Source organism: Micromys minutus (genome assembly GCF_963924665.1).
Source record: "Micromys minutus genome assembly, chromosome: 2".
Classification (NCBI taxonomy): domain Eukaryota; kingdom Metazoa; phylum Chordata; class Mammalia; order Rodentia; family Muridae; genus Micromys; species Micromys minutus.
Genome location: NC_137971.1, coordinates 34,493,421 through 34,506,015, shown reverse-complemented (window position 1 = coordinate 34,506,015; position 12,595 = coordinate 34,493,421). Strand labels below are relative to the sequence as shown.

General features: G+C 42.5%; 1 protein-coding gene across 2 annotated transcripts in view; it reads left to right on the top strand.

Moving 5' to 3' along the window:
• Positions 1-12,595, top strand: part of DOCK8 (dedicator of cytokinesis 8) — a gene marked incomplete at its 5' end in the record, with an annotated part of 175,940 nt that overhangs the window by 40,737 nt on the left and 122,608 nt on the right. For both annotated transcript variants that reach the window (XM_080911132.1, XM_080911133.1), the window contains 2 exons: positions 4,942-5,117; positions 9,968-10,039. In XM_080911132.1, the coding sequence (XP_080767258.1) occupies positions 4,942-5,117; positions 9,968-10,039 (248 nt within the window). The remainder of the gene's footprint in view (positions 1-4,941; positions 5,118-9,967; positions 10,040-12,595) is intronic.

The following is a 12,595-nucleotide window of genomic DNA, read 5'->3' as shown; positions in this document are numbered from 1 at the left end:
GAGATCGATCATTTAGAACGAGTTTTCCGAGCTTAGATAGTGTCAGATTAGATCCAGAGAGATAGGCCTCTGGCCATCCCATGTCCTGACCTGAGATGTGTACCAGCTTCAGCATGCTCTGCTGCTACTGTCATGGGAGCAGGTTAGCCAGAGATCCGGTACCAGCCATCTATGCAAGCAAACAACCCTACACTTGATGCTTATATTTAAAAAAAAAAGAAAAAGAAAAAACAAAACCAACCTATAAGATGTAAAGCCTTTCCTCTGGTTATTAAACCTGGGAAGTATAGTGAGTGCGTACATAAATGGATGGGTTAGGATCTATCTCTAAAGCAGCAAGGAGGATTGAAGACCTACTCAGTGGTTAAGAACTTTATGTACATTATTTAATGAAGGAAAATATGCTCTTTTTAAAAATAGAAAAGTCTGAAGAGAAACGAAAGAACAGCCAGATCATGATGGCCCTGGGTGAGGTAAAGGATGTAAAAAGCCACACCCTGGGCATGCACCTGAGCACCATGGCTACGGGGCCTGTTTATGTGTTTAACATTCATGGCTGAAGGATGTCTCATGCCCAAGAAGCATTCTTTCTTGTGCACACATTAGCTTCTGTGAAATACAGTACCCTTCTCTTTGCCAACTAAAGGTTGAGCTCTGGCTTCCTAGCTCCTGGTCTCCTTTGTGCATCAGATGCTGTTGTTATTTCTCACTTAACTTCTTCCCGGAGTTGGCTGCTCAGTGTTGTTGATTGTATGGGAGGGACATGGCAAAAAATGCAGCGTTCAGTGTAGATCCCATTGGCATTCACAGTGCGGATGAGATAGAAGGTAGGGCAGGCATTCTTCAAGAAGAGCAGGCCCTCGGTTATGGTCACTGTACCCAGGGATGGAAACAGGCCAGGGAGATGGCTGAGTGTGGAAAGTGCTTACCACCCAAGCATGACGATCTGAGTTCCCCACAACCCTCATAAAAAGCACTTACAACCACAGCACTGGGTAGGTGGAGACAGGAACATTCCTGGGCCACACTGGCTAGTCAGCTCCATGTCCCAGGGAGAGCCCCTGCTTCCAAAAGCAAGACAGATGGCTTCTGAGGAAAATAGCAGGTTGACCCCCAGCCTTCATACGTGGATACACTTGTGCATGTGCAGATCTGACTTACCGAAAACCAGACTGGTAGTCGTGGTGCCAGCTCAGCATCAACAGTGGCATCAGTGGAAGAAGTTGCTGGAGGCAGGGAAGCGAGCCTCTTTTAGGTCACTAAGTACTTTGAAATCACTGAGGGCAGAGGAAACGTACAAATTCTTAAAAGCATTTTAGCATAAAACTATATGAGTATATTTTTGTCAGTACTTGAGTTTTTAAAGGTTTGATAGTATGCATTGAAATCTTACTATTTACAATGATCATAAAGTGTATGTAAAACAAAACGTAACATGGAAATAGTCAAAGTTTTCTTGGTGTGTAAAGATTAAACATAATGATTTTTAAATACCAAAAAAAAAAAAAAAAAAAAAAAAAGCCACAAGGCTGCATTCTTAGCTCTTGAGTTATTAATGATTTAAGGTCTAGGTGTCCCACTCAGAGAGGGTGCTATATTTATTGTGATAAGTCTTTTTTATTCATTGAGGAAATGTTTATCTTACTCTGCACCTCCAATAGCTATGGGTGACAGGCATGAATACAGCAAAGCCCATCCTTTGTTCTTGTGGAGCACTTCAGGAGATGGGTGTAAACCAACAAGTGGATGTCAGCTGTGATGAGGGCAGGGAGGGTTATGAAACATCAAACAGGCAAAGGGAACAGTGACACAGATGAGATGCTGTTTTAGGCAGGGTGGTCTTTGAGAACCTCTGTCTGGAATGGAGATACCCAAGAAGTGCTCAGCATGAGCCCAACAGCTTGCCAAAAGAAGGTATTTCGGGAAGAAGGAAGAAGCAATGTCTAGGCTGCAAGGCAAGAGTTTTTGGCATGCCCTACAAGCAGCCAGGAAGCAGAGTGGGCAACAGGTGCGACCATAGCTACAGCAGCATCTCCAAGCCATAGCTGAGAAAGCAAAACGTCCATTTACGAAGGGAAGAGGAAGTTCCTGAGAGCATTGGGCTAGGCAAGCCTGAAATCCCTGGAGCTGGTTGTCAGGGAGGAAGGCAGAGCAGGCTGGAACCCCATGGCTGGTGGAGCTGGTGGAACTGATGCTCTGCTCTCATCAAGGGGGGTGGAGGGACACGAACGCACACGCACACGCACACGCACACACCCTCCCCCTCCCTGAGCAAGGATAATCCTCTTGAAATTATTTTGGATCATGGCATTTAAACTAGGGTCCTTTTGTTCTCTGCTGATTAAGAAGACACATGGCTCAACAGAAGAGAAGAGAAAGCACAGTGGTCAGGGAAAGACTTGGACCCTTAAAAGCCAAAGAGCTGAAGATTCAATGTAACTGCTACCTTACCTCATGCTCAAACTGCATCCCTCATGCAGTACAAGGCAGCTGTAAGTCCTCAGTACTTGACATACGTGTGTGCGCACACACATACTTGTGGGCACTGTGTATGCATGCGTTCATTTCTTTCTGTTTGTGTTGATTGTCTCATGGTAAAACCTGTTCATGAGATTAAAACTATAGATATTCTAGAGTACAGACTCTTGGCTATTATTTGATTGTTTGATTCCTGGGTATTATTTGAGCTTGCAAGAAGAAAAACATCTTGAAGGTCTGTCAAGTTAAGAGAACTTGGAATCTGTACACATTACCACTGGCAAGATCAGTTTGTATCACACTGGAATGAGCAGACTCTACTTACCAGTTTCAGTATAGAAGTAAGAGGAGAAGATACCAAGTGCCAGCTGACATGTTCTAGAGAGGCATGGTCTAGCAATGGTTCCATCATACAGTTTGAGCTTACAGCCTGCTCCACCCCTGGACTATGTTCAGACCTAAGGAGTTTGAGTTTATTGTCTGTTTGTGTATATTTATGTTTGAGAAGGTTAAACATCATTATCCAGTGGTTGATTAGAGGGCAGCCCCATGCTTCTAGTGAGATTGATTTGGAGAGGCTCTTCCCTTCCTCTGCTAACTTCAGGCTACAGTCAGAATCCTGTCTTCTTGCCACCTGATGACCAAAGGGAGCTCTTCGCTCTCAGTTCACCCTGCAACCCTCTCCTCTGCCTTCATTGCATCCTGCTGACAGTGAATGCTATGTAAGTCAGCCATCTAAAAGAATCTCGGCCAGAAGTAGGGTAGTGCATTTAGTCAGGGTTCTGTAGAGGAGCAGAATTGGTAGAATAAATATCTATTTATTTTCAGGGTGTCATAAAGTCCCTTACAGGCTAGTCTGGCTGGTCCCACAATGGCTGTCTTTTGACAGAAAGTCCAACAATCCAGAGGTTGTTTAATCCACAAGGCTGGGTTTGCAACTGGTCTCTAATAAACTTTGGAATCCCAAAGAAGCAGGTTCTAATTCTGATAGAGGAATGCCTCAGCAGCCGGATAGGTGAACTTGGCAGAGAGAGAATAAGGCCAAGCAGGTAAAAAGTAAAAGCTTCCTGCCTCCATGTCCTTTTCTGAGGGCTGCTACCAGAAGGCGTGGCCCGGATTTAGGGTGAGTCACATGACCTCGAATGATCTGGATGTAGAAGATATATCTTTGTATCTCAAATGATCCAATCAAGAGAAACTCTCACAGGTATGCCTGGCAGCTTAAGTTTTAGTTGATCCCAGACATAGTTCAGTTGACAGCTAAGAATCCCATCACACGCAGCTGGGGATCTTCTCTCTCAGGAGTCAGTCGTTCCTGTCTTGGGAAAGGAACTGTGAAAGCCATAGTTGCCTTCTGGAATCCTTTTGCCCTTTGCCTCTTCAACAGCACTATTCCTCCACCCAGCTTAGAGCCTGCTGGTATGTGGGCTCAAGGGGATGAAAAACCAGTTTTGTCAGCCCTTCCTTCAGGCTCGCCCTCCCATAGGACAAGTCCGGAATCTGGGGCTTTTGTTTTGTGCGGCTTTTGGGATGAAGAACAGTGTTCACTTGAGCTGAATCCACAAAGGAACCCCTCCGAGGGATGCAGCCTCTGCTTTACTGCTGTTGTTATTTCTGGGCCAATCTCCTCGATCTAAGCAGCTCTCACTGCCTTCAGGCAGTGGTTCCTGGATCTTTGCACCCCACGAGCTAGAATATGTGTTTTGTTTAATAGGGGACTGGCAAAATTTTGGGGGTTCGTAATACTTACTACAGCTGAAGAGCAACATTGTTTCAGATGCCCTGGGTTTCTAGCCTGTCTAGTCCCTCCCCCACCTCCTGGGAAGATGGGACAGCTTTCCTCAGTAAATCCTCAGTGTTTGCTCGTCCAGATTCAGTCCTGCGTTTCTTCCCAACTGGTAGTGTTTGGAAGCCTCAGCCTTTAGAGGGGCTTAGCCACAAGCGTGGCTCCAGGTCAGCTGGGACTGTGTCTAAACCACTGGCTTCGAGCAGCAGTATATAGACATCTCAGGCCAAGGGAAACACTGTGTCTGAGTGCACAGCCAGAGGAGTGCTGCGTTTGCCTGAGTTTCTGGAGAATTGCCTTCTTTCTCTTTTTCACTGTGTTTAGGTAAACAAAACATAGCCTCAGAGAGCTTTTGCAGGAGAAATTATAAAAATTCCTCAAAGCCTGTGATCTCATTTTGGATCTCCTCAGGATTCCTCATCAAGCGGCTATTAAGCAGAGAAAAAATTCTGCCTTGGGGTGTGATTTTAATTACTCATCGTGTTGTGACTCGACTTTCTGCTACTGCCTTTCTTTACCTCTCCTGTCACAGTTGCAGTTTGACAGCTCAGGTCGCTTCATTTTAGGCTAAAAGTGAAACGCTGGGTTGACGGGAGGGCAGGGCAGATAACCGCCGCCTGCGCGCTTGTGTGTCTGTCTACTCCACCAGGAAGCCTCTCTCCTCCCTTTCCCTCCAGCCTCAGCTTTATGAGCCCGTGGAGCCGGTGGACTTTGAAGGACTTGTGATGACGCACTTAAACAGCTTGGATGCAGAGCTGGCCCAGGAGCTGGGGGACCTCACCGATGACGACCTGCATGTGGCCTTCACACCCAAGGAGTGTAGGACTTTGCAGCACTCTCTGCCAGAGGAAGGGTAAATTATTCTCTTGAAACATAAGAGGGGAAGGGTGCTGATTCTGAACCTCCCTCCCTCCCTCCCTCCCTCCCTCCCTTTCATTCTTATTTCTTGAAGCAGGGTCTTGCTGTGTAGCCTAAGCTGATCTCAGAGTCACAGCCCTCCTCTCCTGCTTCTGCCTCGGAAATGCTAGGGTCAAAGGTGTGCAGCAGCAAGCCCAGCTTTGGAGTACTCCTGAAAAGAAGTAAACTTTGGATTAGGGTAGGGGTAGGGGTGGGGGATGGGCTACAGGGCAGTGGTTAAAATGTTTATCTAACATGTGCAAGGTCTTGGATTTGATCCCTAGAATTACAAAGAAGTTAATAATTTTTTTAATTAAAAAAAAACATTTTAGGGCCTGAGGAGATGCCGTGAGGACCTGAGCCCAGGTCCTCAGCACTCACAGAAAAAGCAAGGCATGGTGACATTCATACACTTTAACTCCAGTGCTAGAAAGGCAGAGCGTATCCCTGGGGCTTGCCAGTCTAGCCGGTTAGTAAGCTCCAGGTTCACTGAGAGATCCTCCCTCAGGAGATACCCAACATCTACCTATTGCCCCGCCACACATATACACATACACACATTTTAAAAGGAACAAAACTACTCAATCCACTAAAATACACAGCACATATAATATTGCTACCTAGATGCAGACAGAGTTTGCTTGCTTGCTTGTTTGTTTTGTGGTGCTGAGGGCCTAGTACAGGCCTCATACATGGTAGGCAGATGTACAGTTTCTAAACTTGTTTAGCTGAAGACTTTGGAAAGCCCTGTGGGAACTAAGACACAGTTTAAGGGATGCAGTGGAACAGGTTGGCACAGTCCAAAAGAAGTTAAGATTACAGGCTCTAGAATTGGACTCCTGGGAGCCAGCTTAGTGACCAAAGGCTAGTCACATGACCTCAAGAAGCCTCATGGTCTCTATTTGCAGTGTCAAGAGTGTTTATAACAAGCACTAAAATGCCTCTATCTAAAGCATTCTATGGGCCAGTAATGGCTCAGCAAGAAAAGACATTTTCCAGAACTGACTCGTTCAAGTTGTCCACTTATTGCCACATACAAACATGCATACACACGTTCTCTCTCTCTCTCTCTCTCTCTCTCTCTCTCTCTCTCTCTCTCTCTCATACACACACACACACACACACACACACACACACAAAGATACACAAAATAAGTGAATGTAAAAGAATTGTTAAGACCTTTTTCTTACAAAGGCCTGGATCAAATTAGTAACTTAAGTTTCCATGTACATTTATTGAGCATCTGTTGAGTCCTGAGATTAAAAGGTGAGGAAGGGAAACTCCCTTTATAGAAGTTTAAAGTTTATAGAGGAGACACAGCAGAAGCAGTTTAAACTGAATATTCACATTTTAGAGCTGAGTTGATGGGCATGGCGTGGGCATTAGTTCTCAATGTCCAGCAAGCGCGGACTCATGAAACGTAAGCAGCCATAGGATGAATCCCCTGTCTCACTGCATATTTCCAGTGAGCTTTGTTTTTATTCATTTTTTTTATTCTTTTTTAAACCAAAACACTCCCTTGAACATTTGAGTCTTTTCATTTCTCCTAGAAAGGAGAGTATGAGGCATGCTGCCTGCCCTTGTTACTCTGAGGTGTTTCTGTGTTAGATTGTGTTTCAACCCAGGTGTGGACAACTGGAACATGGGAATTCCCTTTGTTCTCTTCTTGGGTCAGTTTTCCTTCACACAGCAAGCTAGCCATGTGTGCTACTCTGTTCCTTGTAGGAAATACTTGTTTCCCAAAAACCAGATCTCTGTCATTATTGAAGAACATTTCTTACTGTCAGGCCATTTATCCAAGTACAGTTGAATACTGACAATACATTTTCATCTTTGGTAGAATTACATTGTTTATTTGTGTGAATATTTATTTATCTTTAAATGTGGCCAGAATCTGAGAAGAACTGGTATGAAATACGGGAAGTTTAGAGGTAGAAGGACTTTTAAAACTGAGATAAAGAAGGCAGGTTTTCCTAGAGCCATTTGGTGAGTCAGATATTGTTTTTGTTGCTATGACTTACAGGGAATGTGTTACCTGTCTGATGTTTCATGTAGCCTGTACCATCTCAGTTGTTGCCAAAGTCTTCTGTAATGAGCAGGCAGGGAAAGCATTCTGGTTACCATGACAGTAACCACTAGTGACTCTAGGTGACCATCCTGTGCTTCCCTCAGAACCTACACTGAGTAATGGTCTGTGGTAGTATGTGCCTGTGCCTGCAGGTCCTGGTTTGACCGCTTGCTCTATGACTTGGATTAATGTCCTTATTACTTCATTCTTCTGTACAAGAAGAATAGCAGCAGTTCCTGCCCTGTTGGAGTCATACATGTTAAGTCCCTGAGTCTGCTCAGTGCATAGTGATGCCACCTAAGTCATAACTAGCACAGAGCTCTTACCATGCCCCAGACACCCTTTCAGGCACTTTGCCTGTTAGCATCAAATCTTCCTCATGAAGGAGGCACTCTTATTATATCACAGGGTTGAAAGACTGGCATAAGGCTACAGAGTCAATGAGCGATGGATCTGGGGGTTGGGCAGTCAGGGCCAAGGAGATCTCATATGTAGCCTTTGCAGAATTTCATCTTAGACTAATAACAGTCCAATGGGTGAGTTCTGTCCTGTCTCCTTGTGTTAGCCAGTTTCTCTTTACTGTAACAAATATCCATGACAAATCAGCTAAAAGAAAGGAACATTTATTTTGGCTTATAACTTTAAAGATTTCAGCCCCCGGCTGTTTGGGCTGCATTGCCTTGGCACCCCCCTCCTTTTTTTTCCTTTTCATACAGGTTTATGTATTCAACTCTCAATCCACAAACCCTCTACACAACAAAATTACATCAAATAGACAAAGATACAAACTGCCCTTCTATATGAGATATTAGACCTATTAAATCCTTAATGCTCATAACTGTTTAATGCCAATTAAGCCCACCTGGATCTAGCTGGTCTTTCTGGAGGTTCATCTTGGACCTTCTCTTCTGTCTGTTTCCCTCCTCTGCACTCTCCTCTCTCCCCCTGCCTCCCCCCCACCCCACCCCCTACCTCATGTCCTCAGTCTCTGGCTTTCCTTTATTTTACATATTAAAATGGGAAGGTTCAGATGAAGTCACCTCATGATAACATGACTAGGCAGCCCTTCTCAGGGAAGTGGAATTAACATTAAAATACGAACAGCTTCAGGACAATCTACATTTCCTCCTTTTTGTCCAGTTAAAAGGCTTTTCCCCCCTCAACTATAAAATGAATAAAAACTATTATCATTTTACAATTTATAAAGTATAAGACAGCCTTAACACCCAGTCTATCAATTTTGTCTATTAAATAAAGCATCTTTCCATCTGCCTTAAAAGACCATGATTCGACACCTGACTTATATCTTGGTTTTAGATTGTATGTCATCTGAAAATCACCTTTTTAGATCTATATTAACTTTCTTAATCCCAAACAGCTGGTTTGGGTAAGAGGCTACCAGTCTTCAACCACATCAGAAATCTCAGAATGACTATTACCTGATAATGAAAAGCACAAAACACAGCTTCCAAAACTAGCCAATATATAGAGACTGCTGCTGATCACTTGGACAGTCCTACCTCTCTCAGAACGTTGGAGCATCAGTTTTCAGCCTTCTGGCCTGGCCCTTTAGTGGCACAGAATATTGTGCTGTGATAGTATAGCAGAGAAGTAATTTGTGACCACTTCATGGTCAGGAGCAAAAGACAGAGAGGAAGAAAACAGTGTCCCATGGTCCCCTTGAGGAGTTACCACTTCTCAATTATGTCACGCCAGAGACAAAGACTTTAACAGGTAGGCCTCTGGTGGACATCCAGGATCCAAATTCTACATCCCTGTTTGACAAATGCAAAATTAAAACTTATAGTATAACATGGAAGGGAGGGCAGAAACCTCTACCTTAGACAAAGAACTACAGGAGGCTAAGAAATGCTAAGAGCCAGAGAAATAATCTTCCCCAGAGAAGAGCACACCATTTTTTTTATTTACTTCCAGATGGTCATCCCTGAAAACATACATATACAAATAATACTGTATGGACTGAGACAGTTGTATTTATGAACATGTGTGTGTGTGTGTGTGTGTGTGTGTGAGAGAGTGTGTGTGCGCACACACACATATACATTTATAGGTATAACATCAATTAAAGAGAAAGAAGCCATGAGTTTGAATAAGGACATGGGAGAGTTTGAAGGAAGGAAAGGGGAAAATGATATATTATAATCACAAGAATATTTAAATAAAAACCTGTAGCTCTTAGGCCTGTTTATGTCTAGTACTAATTCATTTCTAGCACTATCAGAAGCTTTGTTACTGCCATTATTTCTGATTTTAAGGCTGTGAAACATATGGAAAGTATCTCTAATGGTGGACTTCTCAGCAGGTATGACCAGAATCCAAAACCTACGTCTTCAAAGCCACCAAAGCCCAAGGCAGCTGTTCTTGGCTTTCTAAATGGAAAATGCACATGCCCTAACAAAATCACACAACAACAACAACATTAACTTAGAAATAACTATTTGAACTTATTTTTCATGTTCGGTGTTTAATTGTAGCTGTGTCTTAATGCCTTTAGGCATAGATGTACTTTAGCAATTATCCGTAAATAGAGTTTATTTAATGAGAACACAACTACCACTGCCTTACTTTATATACTTGAAATGAATGGACAAGAGCATCTCTAACATTCTTATTGATACAGATCTGAGATAGTGTTATGTCCCTTGATAATGGAAAGGATTCATTTTATCATTTTCCTTCAGTAATAACTGTTTTTATCTTATTTTTCACCTAATTAGAGTTGAACTGGATCCTCACGTCAGGGACTGTGTTCAGACCTATGTTCGAGAGTGGCTGATTGTGAACCGGAAGTAAGTTTATCCTCTCCCTACATATAAATGCTAATTTATATAAATGTACATTTTGTATTATTGGTGTTTTTTCCCCAAATAAAATGACTTTTTGGAGGGGTTTTAGGGTAACAGAAAAACGGAACAGAAAGCCTTGAGCTCTCCCACATCCCCCTCTCAGAGCATCACTCCTGCTGGGCACACGCCGGGCTACAGTCCAAGTCCTGGCATTGTTTTTTTGAGTTACATATTTGATGGCCTTTGACAAATGCATGACATGCCTCTGCCCTTGCAGCATCAAACAAAAGGGCTTTCCTGCTGCAAGCGTCCCGACACTCCACCTTCTCTGCTCCAGCCTCACGGGTCTGGACTACCCTCTTCATGGTCTTTGATTTCAGCTTGCTTCAGCTTGTCTGCTTATGGCTCCATCCCTTGTTTTCTGCTATCACGGAAGAACATCTTGCATTGCACAGATTACTGCAGTCTCTTCATCTATTCAGTTATCACATTCATGAAGAGCAGTGATGCTTAGATAAATAAATAGAGTTAGCCATGCATGGAAGAGCACACCTACAGTTACAACTACTCAGGAGGCTGAGGCAGGAGGATACTTTGAACCTAAAACTACTAAGCCAGCCTCAGTAGCATGACCAGACCAGGTCTCACAAAAACAACCAAACTTTATGTTTCTTTTTATTTTTTCATTTTTTAAAAATTTTGATGAACTCATAGAGGTAAAGATAGTTAATGGATTAAAACTTGGCCTCAGATTCAACGATGCCATTGGAATTTGTGACCCCAAAACAAAGTACTTGCTAGTCTTCTATCTAGAACATTTTTATCTATGAGTTAATTGAACATTTTGAGACATTTTTTTTTCCCTAGAAGTTTTTGTCTCCATGGTAATGACCTTCACAGCACAGTCTTGTGATAAGCACTTGAACACACAGAAATCCATACCATGTGTGCATGTGCACATATATGCAAATGTGTGTGCTGGGAAGTAGGCTGCAGGTGTCTACAGATTGAGGCCCACTGCACTACATACATGTCAGATAGCCTCTGAAACAAGCAGCTTGCAAAAGGTAGCCTCCTCCTCCCCCTACACTAGTAGGAATTACTGTTCTCGGGGGAAAAATAATAAGACTCTTGGCATTGGGTTCTATCCAGTTTCTGTAAGTGTGCCATTGAATCTTTAGTTAAAAAAAAGAGTCTGCATACTGTTCCCAGTAGCTGCAGAGGAAGAGAATCAGTCAGAGCTGGCAGTGATGACAACGCTGGCTGCTCGATGGTCTGTGTTCCCTTAGACCACAGTGGAAGGCGGAGCCTGCCAGCCAGGCAATAAGATTATGCCGTGCTACTAATAAAGGAGAGGCTTCAGAACAAGTTGCTTTCAGACTCCAAAATGTTATATTTAGAGGCACTTTTTTTGGGTATTTAAAGTTCTAAAAAAAGAAATCCAAGAAGGAACAATAAACAGAAAGGTCCACTGGGCTAAATTTGGTTTTCAGATTTGCTTTCTACTTGAACCCTTGCGCTTGCCCCGCCTCTTGCCAGTGTAGACTCTCGGGATGCTTTTCTCTCTTCTACAGATTTTATTAAAAAAGACTTTAGCATGCTCATGGTAGAAATTTAAGACACTATAGAGAAACAAGCCGAAAGGATTTCATTCTTTGTAGATAACCAGACTTCACAGTGACGCACCAGCCCTGAGTCGGACCTCTGTGTTGTACATGTTCATATAAACCTTACGTCAAACTCTACCACTGTATTTTTAGCCTGAATTTTCATAGTAAGGGAAAATTTCCTGTCTTTATTTTTGATTATTCTTCATCAACACACTGACTGATGATTGCTTAATGCACGTACATCATATAAACATGTGATATATGTGTTTTTTTGTTGTTTTTATACTTATGTTTTGTACAATGCAACAATGTTCTTCAGTTTAAAATCCTGTGCACATTTATTCTTTTTTTCCTAGGGGGAAAAATTATAACTTCTGTACCTAAAATATATGCACAAATTTAAGACTTAATAATATACCAGAGATTTAATCAATATATGAATTAAATATTGAATATAAGCAAATATAAAATACTTCATTTTGTAAAATAATTGTGACTTTTGACATTTTCTTTGATTATCTGATTGAACATTTTTTTTTCATATATTTGTTGGCTGCCAGTAAATTTTTTCCTTGTAGTACATCTTAAGAAATTTGTACAACTCCATTGAGCTATTTAGTTTTGTAAATCTTTAGATGACTTTTTTACCTTTTTGGGCCAGTGATGGTGCATGCCTTTAATCCCAGCATTTGGGAGGCAGAGGCAGATGAATATCTGAGTTCAAGGCCAGACAGGTTTACTTCGAGTTCCCGGACAGCTAAGCTACATAGAGAAGCCCTTGTCTCAAAACCAAAACCAAAAACAGAACATAAACTTTTTTCCCTTTCAATATTGTGAGTATGTATACATGTTTGCATGCATGTGTGTGTGTTTTTCCCTTTCAATATTGTGAGTATGTATACCTATTTGCATGCATATGTGTGTGTATGTGTGGTTGTGTATTCACGTG